The following is a 27,833-nucleotide window of genomic DNA, read 5'->3' on the forward strand; positions in this document are numbered from 1 at the left end:
GTTACTGGGCGGCCTTAGAACACCCCCAGCTGCTGACATCGGCATCATTAAACCTCCCGCGGCGTCATCCTGAGGGGCCGGAGACAGGCACCTGTGTGGAGGCCCCTGCACGCCTCGCCTCGTTCCTCGGCTTCACGCTCATTCGGCACGTGGCGTCCAGGAAGAGTGACGAGCCCGGGGTCCTAGTGGACCCCACCCTCCATCAAGCCCACCCTCCTCATGCTCCTGGAGGGCAGGCCTGGGACACACACCCGCCACCCGCCGTTCAGCGGCGGCAGTCACAGCCGTGCGGGCGGCGCAACCCACTGCGAATTGTTCGAATTATTAGGAGTAAAACCGCGCCTACACGGAGCCCAGCCCTGCCTCCGACGTGACAGGAACGGCCCTGAACCGGACCCCGTGTGCTCTTTAACCGGCAGGACGTCGAATGTCCGACACGTAGACTATGCCCAGGCCCACGGGCCTCTCCAAGTTGCAAGCCCAGGAGGAGGGATTTGACTCAATGCCGAGCGACTTCCAGAGGCTCCGCTTCCCACCCCAGTGTGCACGCTCCCCCTTCCTCACACCCTCCCCCCCTCCGCACCTGGGAGCCACCCCTCCCCGCTCTCCCCCCCCAGCTACCCCCTGGCTCTCACCTGCCGCCTCCTGGGCTGCTCCAGGCCACGCCCCGCCTTCTGGCCATCTCCTGCCCGAACCTCCAAGTTCGCCTCTTGGGGTCCACGCGTGGGTTCCAGGGGTGTTTCAAGCCTGAGAGCTGAGGAGGTGGGAGGAGGAGCTCCAGGACTGCCCCCCAGGCCCTCAGATCTAGAGAGGGGGCTCCCCAGGGGCCAGCGGCCCCTTTCTGCCCCCCACCCCACCCCCAGCCCCAGCCCCGGAGCTGCAGCCCCTTTGCTCCCCCCGCACCCACCCCCTGTGGCTGGACCGCGTGTCCTTGGGCTCCGTCTGGTTCTGTGCTGCGTGGGGCGCGGGGAGGAAAGGGAGCGTGGGAGAGCCCGCTGCCCGCCGCCCTCACCTTTTCGGGGTCCACCTTCTCCCCCTCCAGTCGGCCTCTTCCCGGATCATGTCCTTCCTCCGGAAGGCGCTCCCTCTTCCCCGCGGCCTGGGGCTGGTGTGCCCGGCCAGCGGGAGGGGCCCAGGCGAGGGGGCCTGTCTCCCCCCCCCCCCCCGACAGCTCCTCAGATTGTTCCGAAGGAGCCCCGTGCAGCCTCGGGGGCCCACACTGGCCGAGTCCTCGGGGTCAGGCACCCACCAGCGCTGTGCCTCCCCCAGCTCCCCCTCCGGCAGCCCTCGCCCAGGCCACGTGCCGCTCCACAACCCACACCTGGGCTGTTCTCTTCCTTAAAGAGCCATGTGCGCGGGGCTCAGGGGTTGAGCATCAACCAATGAACCAGGAGGTCACGGTTCGATTCGCGATCAGGGCACACCCCCCGATTGTGGGCTTGATCCCCATTGGGGGGCGTGCAGGAGGCAGCCCATCGATGATTCTCTCTCATCGTTGATGTTTCTCTCTCCCTCTCCCTTCCTCTCTGAAACCAATAAAAAATATGTATATATATTTTTTTAAAGAGCCCTGATTACTTTCCGGGACCAGGGAGAGGGTGGGGAGGCTGCTGATGGAGGTGTGGCCGGGCCTCCTAGCGGCTGGGCCAGCTCAGCCCTCCCGCGGGGCACGGGGACCAGGAGCCCGCGGGACGGGGACTCACGCAGGCCCCCCAGGTTTCCCTGTGCAGGCGGCTCTCCTGGGGGGCCCTCTGATGCTGCCAACACACGGATGCCCAGAGCTGAGGGAGAGGCCTCGGGAAGACTGAGGTCCAAACGGGGTGTCCAGGCCTCACAGCAAAAAGACTCCCCCCACCCCTCACCTATTTATTATCCGTCTATTATGTCATCCATCTCTCATCATCTCTATCCATCGCCTATCCTTCACCTGCTAGGCATGCAGGTACAGCAAGCTTAACGGGGGAGTTCATGCCTCATTTTCTAGCCCAGTGGTCGGCAAACTCATGAGTCCGCAGAGCCAAATATCAACAGTCCAACGATTGAAATTTCTTTTGAGAGCCAAAGTTTTTAAACGTAAACTTCTTCTAACGTAACTTCTAACGCCACTTCTTCAACATAGACTCGCCCAGGCCGTGGTATTTTGTGGAAGAGCCACACTCAAGGGGCCCAAGAGCCGCATGTGGCTCGCGAGCCGCAGTTTGCCGACCACGGGCCTAGCCTGTCCTGAGCTAACGAGGCGGCACGTGCCCCACCCGGGAAGCACCTGCAAACACCTTCGAGTGGACCACACCCACCTCCCGCCCCATCGAGAAAAGTGACCGTGAAAAGGTGGCCTGGAACCGCGCTGACCCACGTGCACTGGGCTGTCACTCAGCTGGCTAAGCCCCGCCCCCACCCCACCCCACCCCACCCCGTGCTGGGCGTCCCATCCCCGCTGTCACCCTGTCATCCCGTGACCATGACCGTGACCGTGGGAAGGAGGGCAGCAGACACAGAGGCAAGCACCGGAGGCCAGGCCCCCGCTGGGGTCTCGGCCCATCCCCCGGGGGAGCCGCCCTCTCTGCAGCCAACACGCCTGCCACACGTGTGTCCTGGGGTCGCTGCAGGACCCGGGAGGGGTTCACGCCTTCCCTCCCGCTACCCCCGCCCCCTCAGGCCAGCTCTGTGGTCCGGCCTCTCCACCCTGGACGCTGAGGCCCCGCAGAGCCGGGTCTCCCCGAGCCGCTGCCGTCTGTTCCCGCTCAGCCGGTCACTGTGGTTTGGTCTCGCTGGCTTCCTCCTGTGCCCTCTCCCCCCTCCGCCGTATTTCCTGCTGCATCCACGGGGGCCCAGAGCGCGTTTGGAGAAGGGACACGCTGTCCGCACACCTGAGGCTCATAAGGTGCGGTCTGCTGCCCTCTGCTGGGCAGACACGGAAAAGCACCATCTCAAAGGGGTGGACAGATTAGAGGCGGACAGACAAGACCAGACCCCACATTTCGGTGTGAAGATGATTTACCTGAGGTTGTTAAATGCTTCTCTCCCCTCCCCGCCCCCCCAGCACTGTTGGAACAGACATGGCTGTCTTGTTGTCTACACCTTCCCCTCTTCCCAGCCCTCCCGCCATCCACGCAACAATCCTCCGTTCTCCAGGCTGTGGGTCTCCCTTTGGGGGTTCGAGTATTCCCTCCGACTGATCTCTAGACTCCTCACCGTGCTGGATGGTGAATGCGAATAAAAACCCACCAGGCTCCCCCGGCCGGTGTGGCTCAGTGATTCAGCGTCAGCCTATGAGCCAGGAGGTCAGGGTTCGATTCCCGGTCAGGGCACATGCCCAGGTGCGGGCTCCATCCCCAGTGTGGGGCGTGCAGGAGGCAGCCGATCCATGATTCCCTCTCATCACAGATGTTTCTCTCTCTCTCTCTCCCTCCCTGTCTGACATCAATAACAATACATGTATATTTTAAAGGCCCCCAGGCTCCTCGCAGGCTGCCCTGAGGGCTGGGGCGACCGGGAGAGGGGCCACTGCCAAGGTCAGCGCAGCGCGCACTGCAAGGCTTGGTGGGCAAAGACCCGGAATCCCTGGAGCTTTAAGAGGGCGCCCGGGGATGGCTGGGCTTCTGGCCTCACACCTCGCGGCGTGCGCTGAGACAGCCTCGGCCGGAACACAGGCTCCCCGGCCCTTCGTCCCCTGCAGTGACGTGTAGAACCCGGACCGCGGGACCCGACGTCTCACCGAACGTGAAGCTGTTCCTCGTTAACGAAAGCCGTCCCAGCTCCCGGCCGCGGAGGTCTCAGAGCAAAGCCAGTGACCCCTCATGACCTTTCACAAACTCACATACAGACAGAGACTCAACATCTAAATAGACTTTTATTTTTCCCTTTCACTGATTTGGACAGAAAAGAAAACAACCCCCCAGCTTGCATTCGCGTCTCCCTAAGGGGGGGAACACTCTCAGCTCAGACACAGCGGACCCTGTAGAAAAAGCGTCACAAATTAAAAATAGATTCTCACGTGGAAAAAGTGCCTCGATCCCGTGTGACGGGCGCGGCAAAGGCGTCTGGACACACGTTCAGAATCCGGCCGCGATCCGTGGCCCTGAGGGGACACCAGGGACGAGGTGGTCGTCGCGAGCCGAGGACACGGGGCACGGAGGTGGGCATGCTGCCAGCACACGTCACTGACGGGTGAGCGCGGGACACGTCCCGGGCCGAGGAGGACGGACTCTGCACTGGTGAACGTGAGGGGCTCGTCCGTCGGGCGGAGCGGAGCACGTGGCTCCTGAGGGGACTCGTGGCTTGTCTGTGGGACGCAGCCCGCTGGCCGCTCTGCGGATGTGCTGGGGACCATGGGCCCTGCCTGCCCGCGGCCTGTCCTGTCACCGTGTCCGGCCGCAGTGAGCAGGCCCCGGCCCCTCGGGAGATCACACAGCCGAGCCAGCAGCCCACCCGCCGTGGGTGTACAACGCCAACCCCGTCCATGTGCGACCGAGACGCAGCCGTGGCCGTCCTGGCGACGGTCTGTCTGCTTCAGCCATGCTGCGTGTCTGTCAAGACCAGCCATCCCGCCAATGACACGCGAGAGGCCCGCGGGCACCTGGGTCCCTGGGGGAGGCAACCCCACCTGTTCCGGAAGCGAGCTGCCCTCGCGGGCCTGAGCACGGGCACCGAGGGCAGAACCCAGACCCGGGATCGTGCCAGGAGCCGGGAGCCGGGGGAGTGAGGGGGGGAAGAAGGGAGACATTTTTTTCCTTTTACAGACGACCTTAAGCAACAGTAAGAAAATAACCTGAAGATATATTTAAAAATAAAAAATAGCATCACACGTCATTCACGGCGCCGTGGGCGTGCCCCTCCGGCCCTGGGCCCGGCCGCGCGGACGGCAGGAGCAGGGAGGCCTCGCTCAGTCCCAGCGCGGAGCCCCCTCCATGCCTGCGCTTTAAAGACGCCCCGTTTGTCTCCTCCTCCAGGAGGCCCGCTCTGAACGCCTCCCAGGAGGCGAATCTGGAAAACCCGTCCTCTCTATGCACCGACCATCTCTGCCGCACAGCCCACCCGCTGGCTGAGGTCACGTCCACACGGCAGAGCGAGCCAGGCCACACGTCTGTACGGAGCAGGCGCCTCCAGCACCACGTGCCGCGCTCCTCCTGCCCCTGGCACCTTGGGGGCACCAGCCCTCTCGGTCGTGGTGCTGAGCTGAGGCCCCTGCAGGCTCTGTGGACATCGGGGGGGGGGGGGAGGCACGCCCGCTGAGCACTGGACTGGCAGTGGCCTGGTGGCACGTGGCGTGTGGAGTCGGGGTGCGGTGCCCCTCCTTGCACCGAGTCCCCAGGCTCCGGGCGGGCAGGTCGACGGCACGCTCTCCCCACACCTGGTCCTTCCCCGAGCCCGGCCCGCTCAGGGGGTCGGAGAGGCGTCCTCCAGGCCCAGCAGCTCCCGCACGAGTCTCTCGCCGAACTGTGCCCGGCTGTACCTCTGCATGTGGTAGGCATCCGAGAGCTTGTACAGGATGTAGGCGTTGTTGACGGCGATGCTGACGGCGAACCAGAACACCTGCTGCCACGTCTTGTTGGGTTTGTGAGAGATGAAGTACCTGCGTGGACACGGGGGTCAGGGAGCCGCCCAGCACGGCCGGCGTGGCTCAGAGGGTGAGCGCCGACCTAGGAGCCAGGAGGTCACGGTGCGATTCCCGGTCAGGGCACGTGCCCGGGTTGTGGGCTCCATCCCCCGTGTGGGGCGTGCGGGAGGCAGCCGGTCCATGGTTCTCTCTCATGGTGTTTCTCTCTCTCTCTCCCTCTCCCGTCCTCTCTGAGATCAATAAAAACGCATTTTAAAAAAGACAAAGAAGAGAACAGCGCCCATCAGGGAGTGGGGGAGAAGGTGCTGAGCCCGGAGCCAGGCGTCTGTGGCTCAGAGAACAGGACTCCGGGTCCTCCTGGGCCAGCCCTTCCTGCCCCGTCTACGTCTGTCTCCGCTCTGAGCGCGGAGGGCTTGGGGGTCAGATCCTCCCCACGCCCAACAGCAGCCTCCCAACAGGTGACTAAACTACGCGGGGTTCCCTGGGAAAACTAGGAGGGTTCCCTGGGAAAACTAGGAGGGTTCCCTGGGATAACTAGGGGGGCGGTTCCCTGGGATAACTAGGGAGGGTTCCCTGGGAAAACTAAGGGGGGTTCCCTGGGATAACTGGGGGGGGGGTTCCCTGGGATAATGAGAAGGGGTTCCCTGGGATAACTGGGGGGGTTCCCTGGGATAACTAGGAGGGGTTCCCTGGGAAAACTAGGAGGGGTTCCCTGGTATAACTAGGGGGGGTTCCCTGGGATAACTAGGAGGGTTCCCTGGGATAACTAGGAGGGGTTCCCCGTGATAACCCCTGGACCTCGGCCGGTGTGGGGCGCGTAGGGCGGACGCAGTGAGACAGCTCGGCTCCCTCCAGAGGGCTCCGGCCGCGCCCAGGCTGTTCCCAGGGCCCAGGGGCTGGCCTTCCCTCTGCACGTGACAAGGCCCAGATGTGCCTCTCTGAGCGGCCAAGTGCATGGCCCAGGGCCACTGAGCTTGGTCCGACCCTGTTCTGGGTGTGAGGCCAGGACTCGTGACCTTGGCAAACCCAGGTCCCGCGGCAATGATTTCTTGGTTCCTGTTCGGAACATAACGACGCTCGGCCAGCAGACGGCACTGCGGGGACACGCAGACACTGCGTCCCGTCCATTCTATGTGGACACTTGAGATGAGCCCACGCCTGTGAGGGCATCACAGCTGGAATCATTGGGAACCCGCTGGCAGACACACGGCCCCCCCTCCCCACCCCCCGCCCCCCGGATGGGAGCGGCGGGCACCTACTTGCTGTACTTGTCGTCGTATCTGCAGATGTAGCTGAGGTGAGCGGCGAACGCCTCCACGGCCAAGGGGCAGGGGACCTCCCCGCTCCTCCGCTTGATGATCACCCCTGCGGGGACAGAGTGTCAGCCCGGCCCCTCCGGGGGCCCTGTGCGGCTCACACCCGCGCCTGACCCACCCGCCTGGGTGTCCCATGCAGACCAGAGAGGGGGGAGGGCGGAGGGGGGAAGGAGAGGAGGGAGGAGAAGAGGAGGAGGAAGGAGGAGGAACAGGGAGGAGCAGGGGAGAAGTAGGGGAGGAGGGGAGGGAGAAGGGAAGGAAGGAGGAGGAGGAACAGGGAGGAGGAGAGGGGAGGAGGGACAGGGAGGAGGAGAGGGGAGGAGGGACAGGGAGGAGGAGAGGGGAGGAGGGACAGGGAGAAGGGGAGGAGCAGGGGAGCAGGGGAGGGAGGAGGGGAGGAGGAGAAGGGGGAGGGGAGAGGGAGGGGAGGGAGAAGGGGAGGGAGGAGGAGGAGGAACAGGGAGGAGTAGAGGGGAGAAGGGGAGGAGGAGGAGAGGGGGGAGGAGGAGAGGAGAGGAGAGGAGGAGGGGAGGAGGGGAGGAGGAGAGGAGGGGAGGGAGGCGGAGAGGGGAGGAGGAGGAGAATAGAGAGGAGGAGGGAGGGAGGAGGAGGGGAGGGGGAGGAGGGGAGGAGAGGAGGGGAGGGAAGAGGAGAAGGAGGAGGAGGGACAGGGAAGAAGAGAGGGGAGGAGAGGGGAGGAGGAGAGGGAAGAGGGAGGAGGGGGGAGGGAAGAGGAGAAGGAGGAACAGGGAGGAGGAGCGGAGAGGGGAGAAGGGGAGGGAGGAGAGAAGGGAGGAGGAGGGGAAGGGAGGAGGAGGAAGGAGGGGAGCCAGGAGGAGGAGGAGGAGGGACAGGGAGGAGGGGAGGAGAAGGGAGGAGAGGGGAGGAGGAGAGGAGGGGAGGGAGGTGGGAGGAGGAGAAGCAGGAGGAGAGACAGGGAGGAGCAGAGTGGAGAAGGGGAGAAGGGGAGGGGAGGAGGGGAGGGAGGAGGGCAGAAAGGAGGAGGAGGAGGGACAGGGAGGAGCAGAGGGGAAGAGGAGAGGAGGGGGAGGGAGGAGGAGGAGGGACAGGGAGGAGGACAGGGGAGGAGGGGGGAGGAAGAGGGGAGGAAGAAGGGAGGAGGAGAGGGAGGAGGAGTGGGAGGAGGAGAGGGGAGGAGGGGTGGGAGGAGAAGGAGGAGGGACAGGGAGGAGCAGAGGGGAGAAGGGGAAGAGGAGAGGAGGGAGGGGAGGAGGGGAGGGAGGAGCAGGGGAGGGAGGAGGAGGGGGATGAGGGACAGGGAGGAGTAGAGGGGAGAAGGGGAGGAGGAAAGGAGGGAGGGGCAGGGGAGGGAGGAGGAGGAGGAGGGACAGGGAGGAGCACAGGGGAGAAGTAGAGGAGGAGAGGAGGGGAGGGAGGAGAAGGAGGGATAGGGAGGAGGAAAGGGGAGGAGGGGAAGAAGAAGGAGGAGTTAAGGGGAGGAGAGGAGGGAGGAGGAGAAGGAGGAGGAGAGGGATGAGGAGGGACAGGGAAGAGGGGAGGCAGGAGGGGAGGATGGGAGGGAAGAGGAGGAGGAGGGACAGGGAGGAGGGGAGGAGGAGAGGAAAGGAGGGGAGGGAGGAAGAGGGGAGGAGGAGGGGAGGGAGGAGGGAGGGAGGACAGGAAGGAGGAGAGGGGAGTAGGGGAGGGAGGAGGAGAGGAGGAAGGAGGAGGGGAGGGAGGAGGAGAAGTAGGAGGAACAGGGAGGAAGAGAATGAGGAGGAGGAGGGACAGGGATGAGTAGAGGAGGGAAGGAGGAGGGGATGGAGGTAGAGCGGGGAGGAGGAGGATAAGGAGGAACAGGGAGAAGAGGAGAGGAGGGGAGGGAGTAAGGCGGGAGGAGGGGAGGGAGGAGGAGGAGGAAGAGGGACAGAAGGGAGGGGAAGGGAGGAGGGGAGGGAGGAGGAGGGACAGGAAGGAGGGGAGGGGAGGAGGGTAGGAGGAGGGGAGGAAGAAGGGAGGGGAGGGAGGAGGAGAAGGAGGAGGAGGAGGAACAGGGAGGAGCAGAGGGGAGGAAGGGAGGAGGGGAGAAGGGTAGGGAGGAGGGTAGGAGGAGGAGGGACAGGGAGGAGTGAGGTGAGAAGGGGAGGAGAGGAGAGGAGGAGCGAGGAGGGGAGCAAAGAGGAGGAGGAGGAAGGAGAAGGGCAGGGAGGAGGGGAGGGACGAGGAGAGGAGGGGAGGGAGAAGGAGGAGGGGAGGAGGGAGGGAGGAGGGGAGGAGAGGAGGGAGGAGGAGGGGAGGGGAGGTAGAGGGGAGGAGGGGAGGGAGGAGGAGAGGGGAGGAGGAGGAAAAGGGAGGAGGAGAACGGGAGGGAAGAGGAGGGGAGGGGAGGGAAAAAGGGAGGAGGAGGAGAGAAGGGGAGGGAGGAGGGAAGGAGGAGGGGAGAAAGAGGGGAGGAGGGGAAGGAGTAGGAGGGGGAGGAGGAGGAGAGGGGAGGAGGAGGAGATGAAGGAGGAGATGGAGGAGGAGGAACAGGGAGGAGGAGAGGGGAGGAAGGAAGGAGGAGGAAAGGAGGAGGGGAGGAGAGTAGGGAGGAGGGAGGGGCAGGGGAGGGAGGAGGAGGAGAGGAGGGACATGGAGGAGCAGAGAGGAGAAGGGGAAGAGAGGAGGGGAGAGGAGGGGAGAAAGAAGGGAGGAGGAGAGGGGAGGAGAGGAGAGGAGGAGGAGAGGGGAGGAGGAGGATTTGGAGGAGGAGAAGGTAGAGGAGGAGGAGGAACAGAGAGGAGGAGAGGGGAGGAAAGGAGGAGGGGAGGAAGAAGAGAGGAGGAGGAGAGGAGGGGAGGAGGAGTTGGAGGAGGAGAAGGTGGAGGAGGAGGAGGAGCAGAGAGGAGGAGAGGGGAGGAAGGGAGGAGAAGGAAAGGAGGAGGGGAGGAGGAGGGGAGGAGGGACAGGAATGCCCTCCGCCGTCAGACCCACGTACAACATGAGGGGCCTCGGAGGTGCCTCAGTCCCCGCCACCCCATCGCTGTTCCTGTGGCTGCCGATGCCTAGCGGGAGCACAGCCCGCAGCCCAGCTGCTGAGCAGCACAGGCTGGGCGGGACACGTCAGACTCACCCCGCGTGTCTCCCCCCAGCACCTCCGCATGCCCGCACAGCCCGCTCGGCGGCACCCACCTTGCTGCACGGGCGAGTAGGCGTTGGTCAGGAAGCGGAAGTGGCCCTTGTTGTACCAGCAGATCAGGGACATGTTCCCCTTGGTCCGGATGCGGTGCTGGCCGCGGGCGGGCGGCGTGGCGGGGCTGGCGAGCATGGACCGCGGCAGCCCCGTGCAGTCGCTCTTCCGGGAGCTGAGCAGCCCGCAGCAGTAGATCCCTGGGGGGGACACAGACCACGGCATCAGTCCCCTGGCTGCCCGGCCCCGGCGGCTCCCAGTCCCAGCGGGCTCGGGACAGGACGGCTGCTCATCAGACTGCCCGTCTGAGGCAGGTGCGTGGGACACGTGTGTATAGGCGGGTGTGAGTGCGTGTAGGTGGTATGTGTGTGTATAGGCAGGTGTGAGTGCATGTAGGTGGTGTGTGTGTATAGGCGGGTGTGAGTGCATGTAGGTGGTGTGTTTGTATTGGCAGGTGTGAGTGCATGTAGGTGGTGTGTGTTTGTATTGGCGGGTGTGAATGTGTGTAGGTGGTGTGTGTTTGTATTGGCGGGTGTGAGTGCATGTAGGTGGTGCGTGTGTGTATAGGCGGGTGTGAGTGCATGTAGGTGGTGCGTGTGTGTATAGGCGGGTGTGAGTGTGTATAGGCGGGTGTGAGTGTGTGTATAGGCGGGTGTGAGTGCATGTAGGTGGTGTGTGTTTGTATTGGCGGGTGTGAGTGCATGTAGGTGGTGTGTTTGTATTGGCGGGTGTGAGTGCATGTAGGTGGTGCGTGTGTGTATAGGTGGGTGTGAGTGCATGTAGGTGGTGCGTGTGTGTATAGGCGGGTGTGAGTGCATGTAGGTGGTGTGTGTGTGTATAGGCGGGTGTGAGTTCATGTAGGTGGTGTGTGTGTACAGGCGGGTGTGAGTGCATGTAGGTGGTGTGTGTGTGTATAGGCGGGTGTGAGTCTACGTAGGTGGTATGTGTGTGTATAGGCAGGTATGAGTGCATGTAGGTGGTGTGTGTGTGTATAGGCAGGTGTGAATGTGTGTAGGTGGTGTGTGTGTGTATTGGCGGGTGTGAGTGCATGTAGGTGGTATGTGTGTGTATTGGCGGGTGTGAGTGCATGTAGGTGGTATGTGTGTGTATTGGCGGGTGTGAGTGCATGTAGGTTGTGTGTGTGTGTATTGGCGGGTGTGAGTGCATGTAGGTGGTGTGTGTGTGTATAGGCGGGTGTGAGTGCATGTAGGTTGTGTGTGTGTGTATTGGCGGGTGTGAGTGCATGTAGGTGGTGTGTGTGTGTATTGGCGGGTGTGAGTGCATGTAGGTGGTGTGTGTGTGTATTGGCGGGTGTGAGTGCATGTAGGTGGTGTGTGTGTGTATTGGCGGGTGTGAGTGCATGTAGGTGGTATGTGTGTGTATTGGCGGGTGTGAATACACGTAGGTGGTGTGTGTGTGTGTATAGGCGGGTGTGAATACACGTAGGTGGTGTGTGTGTGTATTGGCGGGTGTGAGTCTGTGTAGGTGGTGTGTGTGTATAGGCGGGTGTGAGTGCATGTAGGTGGTGTGTGTGTGTATAGGCGGATGTGAGTCTGTGTAGGTGGTATGTGTGTGTATAGGCGGGTGTGAGTGTGTGTAGGTGGTGTGTGTGTGTAGGCGGGTGTGAGTGTGTGTAGGTGGTGTGTGTGTGTGTGAGTGCGTGGGTGTGTGTGTGTGTAGGTGGGTGTGTGTGTGTGTAGGTGGTGTGTGTGTGTATAGGCGGGTGTGAGTGTGTGTAGGTGGTGTGTGTGTGTATAGGTGGGTGTGAGTGTGTGTAGGTGGTGTGTGTGTACAGGAGCCCCTGGGAGTCCCCCTAGAGTGATGGCCGGCGTCTGGAACTTGTCTCAGGAATGTGCACAGTGTATCTCGGGTTGCACCTGAGGCCACAGCATAAGCAGGGAAGCAGTAGCACCAACAGTTCTCAGTGTCAGAGCCCTAACTCACCCTGCAGCTTCTAGAACCTTCTGTGCTCCCATTACCTTCCCCACAGAGGACAGAAGACGAGGCAGGGCTCCAGGAGGCCCCGGCTCAGGGCTGGGAAGGCAGGCCGGTTCAAACCCGACCTCGGCTGTCACCCCGACACGGTCACAGGACTCGCCGGGAGGGCCGGCCCTGTCCTGTCTGCACACACCGAGGCGGCCGGGCACCGTCTGATGGGATTGGTGCCCGCATGCGAGACCCCGCAGCGCTCCCTGCCCCTCCCCCGGGGAGGACCGAGCAGGCGCCCTCCATCCCCCAGGGAGAGGCCCTCCGACCACACGGGTGCCCGATGCCGACGCCAGACCTGGGAGCAATACACCCCTGTCCCTTGTGAGCCCCGCTCCGTGGCCTCTTGTTACAGCAGCGAATGGACCCCACCCTCAGGCTCCGTCAGCGGCCATGGCCTTACGGGCGGGGCTGTGTGCTGACCGGTCCCCGACCGGAGCCGGGACGCGGGCCCTTCAGCTCGGGTGCCCAGCGGGTCCCGCCGGGGCTGCGGTGACCTGCTCCCCGGGGGAGGCCTCCTCGCACGGCCTGTGCGGACGCCACTCCACCCCCCCTCCCAGCACCAGCTTCCGGCAGGGCCAGGCTCACCCGCGCCCCAGGACAGACCTTGCTTTTCAAACTCTTCGAACAGCGCCAGGCTGGTGATGCTGGGCCCCGTGAAGACGATGTAGTTCTTGCCGGCCGCGTTGCGGCACAGGCTCCGGGCCACCGCGCCGTGCAGCTGCGGCTTGTTCTTCAGCGCGTCCAGCCCGTCGGGGCCCGCGCCCTCCTTCAGGTGGACGTAGATCTGCAGGGGAAACACCCGGGCCAGTGAGCCCACAGCGCGGCGGCCAGGCCCACGCTGGGCAGCACGCCTTCCGTCCCTAATGACTTCACTTTAACCTAATTATCGCTCTTTCTCTTAAATATATCTTTATTGATTTCCTAGAGGAAGGGAGAGGGAGAGAGAGAGAAGCATCAATGATGAGAGAATCATGGATCGGCTGCCTCCTGCTCGCCCCACACTGGGGATGGAGCCCGCAACCCGGGCACGTGCCCTGACCGGGAATCCAATCGTGACCTCCTGGTTCCTGGGTGGACGCTCAACCACCGAGCCACGCCGGCCGGGTGGGGCCTGAGTCTTGGTCAGTTTCCCCAGAGGGGCTGAGCTGGGTGGGACAAACGGGCAGGGACAGTGGCGGCCACCCCAGTGCTCAGCGTGGAGGGCAGCACCGGCCCAGCCTCAGCGGGACATCTGCGTGACGCACGGCGGAAAGGCAGTGAGGGAGGGGTTCCCCGGTTACCACGCCTCTCCCTCGGTCCCCGGCCCCGCCCAGGGCTCACCTGGATGATGAAGCCGGTGGACGAACACTGCCGGACCCACAGGCTGAACTTCCGCTTTTTCCTCTTGCGCAGCTCCCGCTCCGTGCACGTGGCGATGAACACGGGGTCCTCGTCAATCAGGGGTTCGTGTAGCACCTGCCGGGACAGGGGAAGCAGAGATGCTCACAGCGGCAGCGCGAGCGCAGGGCCTCGTCTGCCCCCGACCAGCTGTGTGGCCTTGGCTGAGGCACTCTACCTCTCTGACCCCGAGACGCGCATCTATGAAAGGGTCACAGCAGGACCTGCACCCGTGTTTTGGGGAGGACTAAGTAAGAAGCGGGGTGCAGAGCTCACAGCACAGGCCCTGACAGAGCGGGAATTGAGAAAATGGGCTGCAGGCCCCCAGTCCAAACCCTCCCTCGGTAGCGGGCTCTCCAGCCGGGGCCTGACCTCTCGCTGGGCGTGCTGGTGGGGCACCCACTTATTTTCAGGGGAGACCTGTCCACCCGCGGATGATGGCTTCAATGGCTCGGCTGTCCTTTCCCTCACTGGCTCAAAACTGACTGATATTGAACTTAAACCTTTTTTTTTAAATCCTCACCCGAGAATATTTTCCCACTGATTTTTAGGGAGAGTGGAAGAGAGAGGGACAGAGAGAGAGAAACATCGATGTGAGAGAAACACATCGATTGGTTGCCTCCTGCACAAGCCCTGACCAGGGCCCAGGTAAGTGGCTTTGGCCAAGATCGAACCCAGGACCCTTCAGTCCGCTGGCCGACGCCCTATCCACTGAGCCAAACCAGGTTGGGCTGAACTTAAACGTAGGATCTGACCTCTGCCCTGGGAGAAACGAAGAAAAACACACGACTTGTTTAGGTGTCGGGACAGGTCTCGGGCTGGCCTACGCCGCCCTTTCCCGGCTCCGGAAATGGCCCCGTTCCCTTCCGACCCAGCCACGGCTCTCCCTGTCCCTGACGGTGCCGGTGCCTTCTGACAGGGGTCCAAGGCGACTTTAAATATCACGTCACCTATTGTAGCTGCCTGACAACACGGTGGTAGGACATTTCAGTGACAAGACAAGAGTAAAAAGAAATGGGATTATAAAAACAGGCTCCGAGCGGTGGTCCAAGTTTTGCCTCTTTGAGTCAAAGCTTTTAAAACAGGGAGACTTTTGGGTCAATTCTAGCACTTTGCGATCCTTCCTCCTTAGTCCCGATTCAAGCTGAATTATGAATTGTCTCATTGAAATGAAGCGTGTAGGGAGTAACAGCCTCCCAAGAACTCTACAAGATGCTCTGGACCAGGGGCCAGATTGTGTCTGGCCCCCTCCCTGCCTGTTGTAAATAAAGTTTTATTGGAACCTGCCATGCTCACTGGCTGGCTCGCTCACTCACTCACTCCCGCATTGTGGATGGCGGCCTTCGGGCTACAATGGCAGAACTGATGCATCTGGCCACTGACAGGGAGAATGTACCGACCAACCCTGCTCTCCGTCGATGCCTTTCAAGCTTGAACGGACAAGCTGGTCACGGGGTGGGTGTGTGTGTGTGTGTGGCTTGCTAACGGGCAGGCTCTGATTCAGCAGGTTGGGGGCAGGGCCCGAGTTCTGCCTCTCCAACAGGCTCCGGGTGGAGTCAGGACGCGCTGGGCCAAGGGCAGAGCGGAGGGTAATGCTCACCGTACCCTCCATTCTCTCCTTCATGCGGCCTGGATGCCATTAAAAACCACAGGGGGTCGGGTTCCGCCCCCGCCCTCGGCCTTTCTGTGGTTAGAGGCAGGGACAAGCCCAGCGACTCCTGCTCATGAAGGGAGGCCTGGCGAGCTGCCTGGAGGAGGTGCCTCCCACCTGCTTCCTGAACTGGCCGCCTCTGTGCGGCTCATCAAACATTCGAGCCCCATGTGGAACCACGCTAGCAAACCGGCGAGCGCCTGCCTCGGAGGGAAATGGAGCAGAGGGGGGAGGGACGCCGCAGAGACCGCTTCTGTGCCCGCTCCACGCATCCTGCCAGAGCCAACGCCTCCACTCCACCTGCATCAACGCGTCATCAGTGCAAACCACACACCTCACCAGCGCGTAAGGGCCAGCGAGAATTTGTCCTGTTTTCGCCCTCTTTTCTGTCTGCATTAAAATGAATTCCACCCGGCCAGTGTGGCTCAGTGGTTGAGCGTCGACCTGTGAACCAGGAGGTCATGGTTTGATTCCCGGTCAGGGCACATGCCCGGGTTGCGGGCTCCATCCCCAGTGTGGGGTGTGTGCAGGAGGCAGCCGATCCATGATTCTCTCTCATCATTGATGTTTCTCTCTCTCTCTCCCTTTCTCTCTGAAATCGGTAAAAAAAACTATTTTTGAAAAATAAAATAAAGGAGAGGGAGGATGGTGAGAAAAGAGGAGGAAAAGTGCATCTCAGAGCAAAACCCCGAGTTCTGATCGTCTGTGGTCAGGCGCTGCTGACCTGCACGTCCCCTGGGTCTTACGTGGATGACCCTGAAGTGACCTCAGAGTCCAGGCAGGAAGGGAGGAGGCCCGAGGTCACCTCCGCCTCCCGCTTCCGGGGACCCCAGGGTGACTCCCCAGTACGGCTGCTGAGTGGTAGTGGCCCCGTTCCCCGGCCCCGGGCCGAGGGCCCGCTGCGCCCGCCTCACCTGGGTCTGGGAGGGCCTGAAGGCCGCGTCGAAGCTGCTCTGCAGGGCGTCGAGGAAGGGCTGGACCTTGTAGAGGCCGTGCGCCGCCTGGCTGGAGCGGAAGGCCACCACGTGGAAGTACTTGAGGATCTTCTCGAAGCGGGCCTGGCTCATGACGCCCGCCAGGCCCCGGTTGCTGTAGAAGCCGCCGCTCCAGATGCTGAGGACCGACTCGCAGTGGGAGATGCTGGTGGAGATCATGTAGCCCAGGAAGGCCTTCATCTCGGCCAGCGTCACCTCCGCCCAGGCGCCGTCGCTGCCGAAGCGCTCCTGGAACTTCCTGGCGTACATGTTGGTCTGCACCACCATGTTCTTGAGCATGTTGTCGGGGACGAAGAGCTGGAAGAAGTCCATGGCGCTGGCGCTGGGGGGCATCGTCCGGGTGGGACCTGAAACAGGAAGGCCGAGCACTCATTGCTGCCGCCGGCACGCCCCGGCCAGGGTGGGGGCACTCCCATCGCTGCCCCTCTGCCCGCGGGCCACCCTTCGCGACACCCTTCACGGGCTCACACACCAGCCCCCCATACCCCAGTCCCCTGCGACTCACACACCACCAGGGGCCCCGCTTCACTCTGCACACACCCTTCTTACAAATCTGGCAAATTCAGAAACACTGATCCAGAGTAAGGGAGCCCGGCCAGCATGGCTCAGTGGCTGAGTGTCGACCTAGGAACCAGGAGGTCGCGGTTCGATTCCCGGTCACAGGGCACAGGCCCGGGTTGTGGGCTCGATCCCCAGCGGGGTGCATGCAGGAGGAAGCCAATCAATGATTCTCTCTCATTATGGATGTTTCTCTCTCTCTCTCTCCCTCTCCCTCCTCTCTGACATCAATAAAAATATATCTTTTTTAAAAATTATGTATTTTATTAATTTTTACAGAGAGGAAGAGAGAGGGAGAGAGAGTTAGAAACACCGATGAGAGAGAAACATCAATCAGCTGCCTCCTGTACACCCCCTACTGGGGATGTGCCGCAACCAAGGTACATGCCCTTGACCGGAATTGAACCCAGGACCCTTGAGTCCGCAGGCCGACGCTCTATCCACTGAGCCAAACTGGTTAGGGCAATAAAAATATATCTTAAGAACAAAGAGTAAGGGACAGTGAGGGGTGGGGAGGAGAGGCAGAGCCTAAGGAATTCTTATCACAGGAGCCCGGCTCTGGGAGGATGAGTGGAGAGGGCAGCAGAAGCGGTCTCTGGCGTTTACTGTCCTGTAAGTCCAGGTTCCTCTATAAATGAGAATGCTTTCGCCACGTGGGCCTGGGAAATTCCATCCAGGTGAGAAAGCATTTACACGAGGTATTCTGTACGTGGTAATTGAAGTTGTCGGTGAAGAAGGCTGGAGGGACTCGTTTAGATAATTTCACCAATGCAATAAAAGCCTCACAACAGCTCGGCCGGTGTGGCTCAGTGGTTGAGCATCGACCCAGGAACTAAGAGGTCACCGGTTCAATTCCCGGTCAGGGCACATGCCTGGATTGCTGGCTCAATCCCCAGTGGGGGGCGTGCAGGAGGCTGTAATATTGAGTGTAATGGCTTGGGTCGATTTCTGGGTTCTCTGTTCTGTTCCTTTCATCTATATGCCTATTCTCGTGCCATTACCAGGCTGTCTTGATTACAGTGGCTTTGTAGTGTAACTTGAAATCTGGTATTGTGATTCCTCCAACTTTGTTCTTCTTTCTCAGATTGCTGCAGCTATTCGGGGTCTTTTTTGGTTCCATGTACATTTTTGGAGGATTTGTTCTAGATCTGTGAAATATGCTGTTGGCATTTTGATAGGTATCGCATTCAATCTGTAGACTGCCTTGAGTAGTATGGACATTTTAATAAGGTTGATTTTGCCAATCCATGAACATGGTATATTTTTCCACTTGTTTATATCTTCTTCTGTCTCTTTTTCCAACATCCTATAGTTTCCTGAGTACAGGTCTTTTGCCTCCTTGGTTACGTTTATTCCTAAGTATCTTAATTTTCTTGTTGCAATGGCAAATGGGTTTTAGTTCTTCTTTTTGAGAATTCATTATTGGCGTAAAAAAAGCCATTGATTTTGAGTGTTGTTTTTGTATTCTTCTACATTGCCAGATTCATTAAATCTAGTAGTTTTTTGGTAGAGTCTTTAGGTTTTTTATGTACAATATCATGTCATCTGCGAATAATGAGTTTTACTTCCTCCTTTCCAATATGGATGCCTTTTATTTCTTCTTGTCTGATTGCCGTGGCTAGAACTTCCAGTGCTATCCTATATAATAAAAGCCTAATATGCAAATTGACCAAACAGCAAAATGGCCTGTCGCTATGACGGGCACTGACCAAGGACAGACGCTCAATGCAGGAGCTGCCCCCCGGTGGTCAGTGCGCTCCCTCAGAGGGCAGGTCCACAGCCACTCGGCTGATCCGGATGAGCAGTGCTCCCACAGCAGACCGATCTCCACAGGCCACGCCCCCCACCAGTGCACGAATCCCGTGCACCGGGCCTCTAGTGTTGAATAAGAGTGGTGAAAGCAGACATCCCTGTCTTGTTCCTGTTCTTACAGGAAATGGTTTGTTTTTGCCCATTGAATATGATGTTTGCTGTTAATTTGTCATATATGGCCTTTATCATGTTGAGATATACTCCCTCTATTCCCACTTTGCTGAGAGTTTTCATCAAAAATGGGTGTTGGATTTTGTCGAATGCTTTTCCTGTCTATTGATATGATCATGTCATGACCACGTGATTTTTGTCTTTCATTTTATGTGATGCATCACGTTTATTGAGTTGCGAATAGTGTACTAGCCTTGCACACCTGGAATAAATCCCACTTGGTCATGATGTATGATTTTTTTAATATATAGCTGGATCCAATTTGCTAATATTTTGTTGAGAATTTCAGCATCTATGTTCATCAGGGATACTGGCCTGTAATTCTCTGTCTTTGTAGCGTCTTTATCTGGTTTTGGAATCAGGATAATGCTGGCCTTAAAGAAAGAACTTGGAAGTGCTCCTTCCTCTCGGATGTTTTGGAATAGTCTGAGGAGGGCCGGTGTTAGTTCTTCTTCGACTGTTCGGTAAAACTCCCGTGAAGCCGTCGGACCCGGGCTTGTGTGTGCTGGGAGCTTTCTGACGCGGTGCACACTGGGTGCACCTGATATTCTTCTCCCCTTCCTTTCAGGAAAAGGGCCACTCTCACGTGCCATACAGAGTGGGATCAGCGACCGGCTAGTGGAGAGAAGAGATTGCCCAAGGCTGCAAGCCGTCCTGTCTTGTTTGGGACTCTCCCCACACACACACCTGACTTAAGCGTCTAAGAAGAAAGAAGAGCAGACAAGCCCAGACACCCAAACTTAGGAGACGGACAGCAGCCAGGCCTCGGGGGATGAATTTTTCATGAGACGGGGAAAAAGAAAAGAATCCCACAAATGCTCGTGTGGGCATCAAGTGCTTCTTTGTGCCGTCCCCGGTTATAAATATCCCTCCGAGAAACCCGGGCTATTGTTTGTCAAGACTCGGGAAGGAAAGCAGCCCTGAGCAGATGCTGCCAACATGCAGGGAAGAGCCCAACTGGGGGGCAAGGGCACTAATGGGGGGGGCTAAATGTCAAAGATGGGGGAACCTCCCCACTTCTGATTGGCTGGGCGTCGGCCCTAAACCCAGGAAGCAGGTTGGCAGCTTGAAACTGCCACACTGGACGCCTCAGACGCCCCAGGAAAGAACTCTCCAGACCTTCCGTGTAAGAGAGGAGGAGGCTCGGGCCACACGTGGAGTTTTCATCGGCGCTTGCCCTTCTGTCTCTTTTCTAAAAGATGGAAGCAGCTCACAGTGAAACAGCAAAATAGCCAGGAGGACGTGGGCAGACAGCTCCTCTCTTCCCTCCCCAGGCGCTGACGTGGGCACGAACGCCTGAGATTAAAAAAAACCTCCCCCGACAGCTCGTGGGTGAGCTGCTGACTCCGGCGCCACCAGCCTGGCCACTCGGCAGCTGCGAGCCCTGGAGCAGGGGCTTCCTCCGGGGCCGCGGGCCAGCTGCTCCCGGGGCTGCTGTGACGGTCGTGTGAGTCGGGGCGCACCAGGCTGCTACCAGGAACCGGGGGTTTCCGACTGTGGTGGCTGCTACCATCCCTCTCATTCCCGTCCCGCAGCCTCTTCGTGGGACATGGAGAACTGCCAGCCCGGGGCTGCTCCCCGCCTCCCTCCAAGCCTGGAGCTCGATGCAACCCCAGGAGCTCAGGCTGAGGCCCAGGACGAGCACAGAAATGCAATGACCGCCCACCTGCAGCCGCTCTCAGGCTGAACAGGCAGTTGCCCAGCGTGTCCTAAACAGCGCCAGGAGCTGTCTGAGCTCCGTTCCTCTCCCTCCCTCCCTGGGAGGTCTCGTGGTCCCCATTGTGTCGATGAAAGAAACGAAGTCAGAGTCTAAGTGACCGGCCCACGGGCTGGATGTGAACCCCGAGTCTGGCACCCACCCCTCAGTTCTCAATTACCGCCCATCACCCTGGATGGTAATGACTGCTTTCCGGTGCATCGGCTGCGGGCTGGGCCGCACCGGGCCCTGGACGCAGGGCGGCCCACACGTTATGGATGCTGCAGACCCAGGGCCCAGCTAGCGCCGCCCAGGAGCGTCCGTCCTGGGGCAGACAGGCGGCCAAGCACCCGCCGCCTCCTGTCAATGAAACCACACGGCCCGCCCTTGTAATCGCGAGGGAAAACCTAGCCGAGTGGGAACGTGCGTGCGGAGGAGACACGCGGTACTGTCATGCCGTCCTCCTTCACTTATTACAGGCAGACACGAGATCCGCTGACAGTTCCGAATTCAGATGCCAAATCCGGGCGCTGGAGAGGCCAGGGGCTCCGCCTCCCTGTGCTGGGCCCCCTCGGCCCGAGGCGGAGCACGCTGGGCCAGGACTGTACCTGGCAGGAGCCCACCCTGAAGGCTCATTCATGGGGGACACGCACCCGCACCCTGAGGGTGATGGACAGATTTCCACCCAGCTCCCCTCCTGGCCCTGCCCCCCCACCCCACCCCCGGCTGCCCATGAGGAGCCTCCCTCTCTGGCTGCCCAGAACCCGCGCATCAGCAAGAGGAGGAAGGAGAGGCGGTGTGCTGTCCAGGCCGGTGGGCTAAAGACAATTCCGTGAGGATGCAGCTCAGGCCTGGCTGGCTCAGTGGGTGAGCCTTGACTTGCGAACCAGGAGGTCACGGTTCGATTCCCGGTCAGGGCACATGCGGGGGTTGTGGGCTCCATCCCCAGTGTTGGGCAGGTAGGAGGCAGCCAATCAATGATTCACTCTATCATTGCTGTTTCTACCTCTCTCTCTGAAATCAATAAAAAGATATTTAAAAAGTAAAAATAAATAAATAAAAGGGGAGGAGGCAGAAACCAGCTCTGAGGGACACAACTGCGACCCGTGGTGCCCATCACTGCGGCCCGGACACCGCTCGGGCCTCCGGCACCTGCCACCGCTCGGCGGATCTCGGTCCAGCTTCCTCTTCCAAGTCCCTTTGCCCAGGAAGGGAGGCGTCTTAAGGCTTCACCTCATTTCTCCTGCATGGAAAAGCTGTAGGTCTAGCTCTTTAAAACGCTGCTTAAATGTCCCCTTAAAACACAAGGCCATTCCTGCCAGCCCCCCGCTGTGGGAGGAAGCTGGTAATTACCGGGCATCTGTCCCTCCACTCACAGTCCAGGCCGCTCAGCCAGCGGCACGTGATCCGCAAACACGGGAGCAGAGTGAGCAACGGGGCACCTCCATCCAGGCCCTGACACGCACGTGCCAGGGACAGACACCTCAAGCCAGGGCCGGGCGGGAATATATCGCAGGAGGAAAAAAAGGAAGAAAGAAATCCACTTTCACTTGGAACGCTAGGCTGACAGGTGAAATGAAAGGCAGCAATTTTACTGTCACCCTGGCAAAGGGCAGAGTGGAGTTCAGTGACTAAACACGTATTTAGCAGGACGGCCCCTTCCCCGAGTCCTCGCTACGGCTCAGGGGAGAGGGCGTCAGCCGGGACACCAGCAAGTCCGCGGGCGCTCCCTGGACCACCGGGCACTTCACTTCGGGAAGCAGCTCAGAGCAGCGGAGAAGCCCTGAGGGGGAGGGAACAGGGGGAAGGGAATGAATTATTGGCCAAGTCCCTGTTGGTACAGAGGATAGTGTTACGGACTTGAACACACAACTCCCTGGAATCACAAACGCCCATTTTACAGATGAGGAGACTGAGGTGAAGAGGCAGCGTGGCCTAAAGCGCGAGTCCAGCAGCCCTGAGGTCCTCGCTCTGCCCTTACCAGCTGGGTGACCTCAGTTTGCATTTCTTCACGTGTAAAAGGAGGACAATGAAACCGCCCCCCACCCCCAGACTCGGGAAGCGGGGCCGAGGGCACAGATGGCAGGTTGCTGGCAGAGTGCCCAGCACATGGTGGGCGTGCGGCAGACGGAAGGCACCAGGAGGAGGGTTTGGACCTGGCCCAAGGACCCAGCCCCGCAGGCCAGACGCAGGATTTGAACCCGGGTTGTCTCTCCCAGGGTCCCTGCACACCTGACCAAGTTCCCCAAACACTCATCACTCAGAAGCCCTCTCCCTTGCTGCAGCTAAAGGACCCACGTTCCTTTGACAAAGGTGTGTCCCTCGCTGTCTTTCTGGTGGCTTCGACAAGGGCAAGGGCAGACCAAGTCCAGGGCTGGGGGTCGGAGCGGGGAAGGGGTCTCAGAATCACCAGGGCATTCCCGAAGGCCGGCCACCGCTCCCTGCCCACCCAGGGGCCCAGTGGTCCTGAGCTCAGGTCAGCGTCACGGCGGGGCCGACCCCCGGGGCTCAGTGCCAACCTCCCCTGCACAGCGTGGCCTGGGCTCTGCCACCAGGGAAGCACCGGGCACGTCGCCAGGGACCCTGGCCTGCGTGTGGGCGTGGGGAGGCGCGCCAGCCTGCCACCGTCGCTGACAGGAGCCGTCTGGACGGAACAAAGCCCCGGGGCTGTGACAGCAGCTCGGAGGGAGGGTCCCACCCAGGGTCCGGGCTCTCTCACTTAGCTATGGGAACCGGGGAAGGGTTCAGAAACCGCTGGTGGCGCTCCAGGTTAGCAATTTTCCAACTCTGTCCCCTCGTCTCTCCCCGAGGGAAGTGTCTGCTCTCTCCTTTCCCACCAGGAGGTCACAGAGGGTTGTGTGTGTGTGTGTGTGTGTGTGTGTGTGTGTGTGTGTTTGTGTGTGTTTAAATATATATTTATTTATTTTGTTAATCCTCACTCGAGGATATTTTTCCATTGATTTTGAGAGAGAGTGGAAGGGAGAGGGAGAAGGAGAGAAACATTGATGTGAGAGAGACGCATCGATTGGTTGCCTCCCCCATACCCCTGACCAGGACCGGAAGCCTGCAACAGAGGTACATGCCCTTGACCGGAATCGAACCCAGGACCCTTTAGTCTGCAGGCCGATGCTCTATCCACTGAGCCTAACTGGCTAGGGCTAAATATATTTTTATTGATTTCAGAGAGAAAGGGAGAGGGAGAGAGAGATAGAAACATCAATGATAAGAGAGAATAATGAATCGACTGCCCCCTGCACGCCCCACACTGGGGATCGAGCCTGCAACCCGGGCCTGTGCCCTGACCGGGAATCGAACCGTGACCTCCTGGTTCCTAGGTTGATGCTCAGCCACCGAGCCACGCTGGCCGGGCATAGCAGAGGTTTTATAGACAGAACCTCTCACGTGGCATCATTATAAAATGAAACATACTAAGGTGCAGCTCGTGGGGGACAGTGTCAGCGACAGACACAAAATAACGTCGGACCCCTGACCTCCGACCCGCCAGCACCCAGGGCCACGCCAAGGACGCTTCAGCTCCCTGTCCCAGGGCCGCGTCCAGCACCAAACCGAGACACCGTGGGGACGGAGAGCAGCACTGGGTCATCCACAAACCCAGCTCCTGCAGGATTTTTGGTGCAATTAAGAGGATGTGCTATTTCCAAGAGAAATAAACCTCGTCCTCACCATTTTTAATAGCCAATAAATAGAACGGGCTTTACAATCGTTAAATGGCCCCAAAGGCATGGTCGTCACACCATTAGACAAAGAGGGAGGAAGCCGTGAGCCGCACGCCTTTGCCTTTCTTCCTGCCCCGGTGGAGGCCCGAGCGTGGCCCGGAGCAGGGGCCCGGCGAGCTGGACACGGCGCCCTGCCGGGCACCTGCTCATTAATGACGCGGCTGCAAAGGAGAAGATGAAATGGACTTTTTACGGGAAAAGGCCGGATTGATGCTCCCGGGACTGTGAGGATTCCCCACCAAGATCGCACACCCAATGGAAACCTTCCTGCCTTTGAACTGTTCAAAGAGCCTTGTGAGCTTCACAGGGCTGATCCCGAACAGCGGGCCTGCCCAAGGCCCCGGAGAAATGGAACGGAGGGGGGGGGGGGCCAGGGGGCGCAGGGGGCGGGGCCTGCCTATTTCTTCTGTCACCATGGCTGGAGGTCCCCCCAACACTCAGGACACAGCGTCTCATCATTCAGTCCATCAGGGCACATGGCTGGTTCTGGTTCCAAAACATCCACAACCGCAACGCCTCCCGTCCTCTCTCCCCGTCACCCCTCTCCCCCTCCTCTTTTCTCCCACCCCTCTCCCCCTCACCCCTCTCCCCCCTCCCCCTCCTCTCTTCCCCCACCCCTCTCCCCGTCCTCTCTCCCCCACCCCTCCCCCCCACCTCGTTAGATGAAGGCGGTGCCAGGTCCTCCCGTGGCCGGTGCTAGGCCCAGCGCCCAAGCATCTCTACAGTCACTCTGGGGCAGGGTACCCTCAGCCAGAACCACTGAGCCTCCCACTGCCCTCCAGGTGAGAGCCACATCCTTACGATGGCCTGACGACCCTCCACGCCCCCGCCACCTGGGAGCCCCTGCCCCTCCCCTCAGTGCCCTGCTGGTACCAGCCCTCAGCACACTCCCACCTGGGCCTCCCGCCGGCCGCTCCCACCTGCCGGGAGGGCACCTGCTTCCCGCGTATCCTCGCGGCCTTCCTCCCCCTCCCATCAAGGCTGGGAAGTGTGAGAGTTTGAGGACGTGGCTGGACTCAGAGCAGACTCAGGAAGTTGACTCAAAAGCCATGTTCTCACCCGGCCAGCACAGCTCAGTGGTTGAGTGTTGACCTATGACCTGGGAGGTCACGGTTCGATTCCCAGTCAGAGCACATGTCTGGGTTGCAGGCTCGATCCCGTGTGGGGTGTGCAGGAGGCGATCGATGATTCTCTCATCATTGATGTTTCTATCTCTCTCTCTCTCCCTTCTTCTCTGAAGTCAACTTAAAAATATATATAGATATATAGACATATAGACATGTAGACATAGATATGTAGATATGTAGATATCTATGTGTATAAAAGCCCAGCGACCAGAATGGCGGAACCACCAGAACGACCAGTGGCTATGACGTACACTGCGGCAGCCTGATCTGGGCTCCGATCGGCCCCCCGCACCCCCCTGGCTGGCCCGGCCCCCGATCACCCCCCCACCCCAGTCAGAGGCAGGGCCAGCCAGCCAACCGCCCGTGGCCCCTCCCTCCCGCTGGTCCAGCCCAATGGGCCCCCATCGGGGAGGGCTGGCCAGACCCCACCTGTGCACGAATTCATGCACCGGGCCTCTACTATAGATATCCTATCTAATAAAAGAGTAATATGCAAATTGACCATCACTCCAACACACAAGATGGCTGCCCCAATGTGGACACAAGATGGCTGCCACAAGATGGCCAGCAGGGGAGGGTAGTAATTGGGAGTGACCAGGCCTGCAAGGGAGGGCAGTTGGGGGCAATCAAGCCTGCAGGGAAGGGCAGTTGGGGGTGACCAGGCCTGCAGGGGAGGGCAGTTAGGGGCAAACAGGCTGGCAGGGGAGCAGTTACACATCAATCAGGCTGGGGGGAGTGGTTAGGGGGTGATCAAGCTGGCAGGCAGAAGTGGTTAGGGGCAATCAGGAAGGCAGGCAGGTGAGCAGTTGGGAGCTAGCAGTCCTGAATTGTCCCAGATTGGAGAGGGGTCCCAGATTGGAGAGGGTGCAGGCTGGGCTGAGGGACACACACCCCCGTGCATGAATTTCGTGCACCAGGCCTCTAGTATAGATATATGGATAGAGAGAGCACCCATGTTCTTTACAATCTCACATGTAACCCAACATCACACCAGACACTGCCCAGACTCCCTTGCATCCGGTGCCTAATGCACTGACCCACGGGCTGGGGGAGGTCACAGAACCCCGCTGAGCCACGACCCGAAAATCATGGCTCCGAGGATCTGGCCTTTTAATCTCCAGGTAGAATGAGTGGAAAATAGGTCAAAACAATTTTAAGCTCTCCTGAAAGACCAAGGCTAAAAGCCTCTGATGATAGCGACAGCAACGTCTGAATACGCCCCAGTTATGTAACAGCCCAGCAGCGTGCAGGTAACTCCCGGCCACGGCGGCTTCCTGCAACTGTGCATGTGGCCCTTGACCCTGGTTCAGAAGGAGGCTCTTCCGGGAGACGGCTGCCCCTCATGGCTTCCGTCTTCCCCCAAGCAACCACCAGACGAGTCCTCGTTAGGTCTGAAGAGCCCTGGCCGGGTAGCGCAGCTGGTTAGAGCGTCGTCCAGCTATGCCAAGGTTGTGGGTTCAATCCCATCAGGGCACATACAAGAATCAATGAATACATAAATGAGTGGAATAACAAATCTAAGTGTCGGGACACATGCCCAGGTCGTGGGCTCCATCCCCAGTGTGGGTCATGCAGGAGGCAGCTGGTCAATGATTCTCTCTCTCTCATCATTGATGTTTCCATCTCTCTCTCTCTCCTTCTCCTTCCCTCTCTGAAATCAATAAAAAAAATATTTTTTAAAAATAAAGTGTTTACTAAGCAATGGGCCGCTTCTCTCAGAACAAGACACGGAATGGAGAAGACATACCAGGCAGACAGCTGGTCCCCCTCCGGCCCCACCCCGGCTTCTGACTGTCTAAATCCCTGCATCTCCCACAGTCTGTTTCCTCTGAAAAATGGGGATGTGCCGCCCACTGAGTCTTTTTTTTTTAAAATATATTTTTATTGATTTCAGAGATGAAGAGAGAGAGAGAGAGAGAGAACATCAGTGATGAGAGAGAATCGTCGATCGGCTGCCTCCTGCACACCCCACACTGGGGATCTAGCCCGCAACCCGGGCATGTGCCCTGACCGGGAATCGAACCGTGACCTCCTGGTTCATAGGTCGACGCTCAACCACTGAGTCAGGCTGGCTGGGCTGGGTCTTTATTCTTGTCCCTGAGATCAAGGCTTGCACGTTTTTCTTTGGAAGAAGATGGTGACCCTAACATTGCCCTTCCCCCTACTTCTATCCCCCACTCGGCCTCTCCAGCTGGAGGGACCAGCCTGGAGCCCCAGGACCAGGAGGCCTGAGACACCTGGGGCCCCGGGGGGTGAGCACCCTCAGCGCTGGGCTGTGAGCTCTGACTAGACGCCCGCTCCAGAGGCAGAGAAACCGCCCGGAGCCTGAGACAAGGAGGAGTCAGCCGTGCATACAGGAGCGCTGCTTTCTCTCTCCCGCCCCTGGGTGCTCCCTCCACCAGGCCCGGCTGGGCCGTGAGCCCCCAGAGAAAACGGACCCCTCCCACGGTCTCACGGCAGCGAGAGTGAGATGGCTCAGAAGCAGCAGAAGCCGCATCCAGAGAGACAGAGCTCCTGGGAGCTACAGACACAACTTGAATCTCAATGAAAACAATTAGCTTTCAAAGAGATGCCGTGGAAAGCACAAGGGGCGGGGGGGGGGGGGGGGAGCGATGCTCCTTTTGCTAAAAAACGTGATTTCCCGACGAAATAGCTCTTCAGACAGAGAGAGGGTGAGGTGGTCCCACAATGATGGTTTTTTTTAATTGATTCTAGAG

At 59.8% G+C, this 27,833-nt stretch overlaps 1 protein-coding gene across 1 annotated transcript in view; it reads right to left on the minus strand.

Annotated features, from left to right (window-relative positions):
- Positions 1-5,214: 5,214 nt before the first annotated feature.
- The window catches only part of PGBD5 (piggyBac transposable element derived 5), a 28,671-nt gene continuing 6,052 nt past the window's right edge, over positions 5,215-27,833 (minus strand). The window contains exons 2-7 of the mRNA XM_054713100.1: positions 15,935-16,362; positions 13,313-13,447; positions 12,596-12,776; positions 10,006-10,203; positions 6,817-6,922; positions 5,215-5,572 (exon numbers count right to left, since the gene is read on the minus strand). Of these exons, the coding sequence (XP_054569075.1) occupies positions 5,377-5,572; positions 6,817-6,922; positions 10,006-10,203; positions 12,596-12,776; positions 13,313-13,447; positions 15,935-16,362 (1,244 nt within the window). The 3' untranslated portion in view covers positions 5,215-5,376. The remainder of the gene's footprint in view (positions 5,573-6,816; positions 6,923-10,005; positions 10,204-12,595; positions 12,777-13,312; positions 13,448-15,934; positions 16,363-27,833) is intronic.

The sequence above is a fragment of the Eptesicus fuscus genome, chromosome 24 (assembly GCF_027574615.1).
Source record: "Eptesicus fuscus isolate TK198812 chromosome 24, DD_ASM_mEF_20220401, whole genome shotgun sequence".
In the NCBI taxonomy this organism is placed as follows: Eukaryota; Metazoa; Chordata; class Mammalia; order Chiroptera; family Vespertilionidae; genus Eptesicus; species Eptesicus fuscus.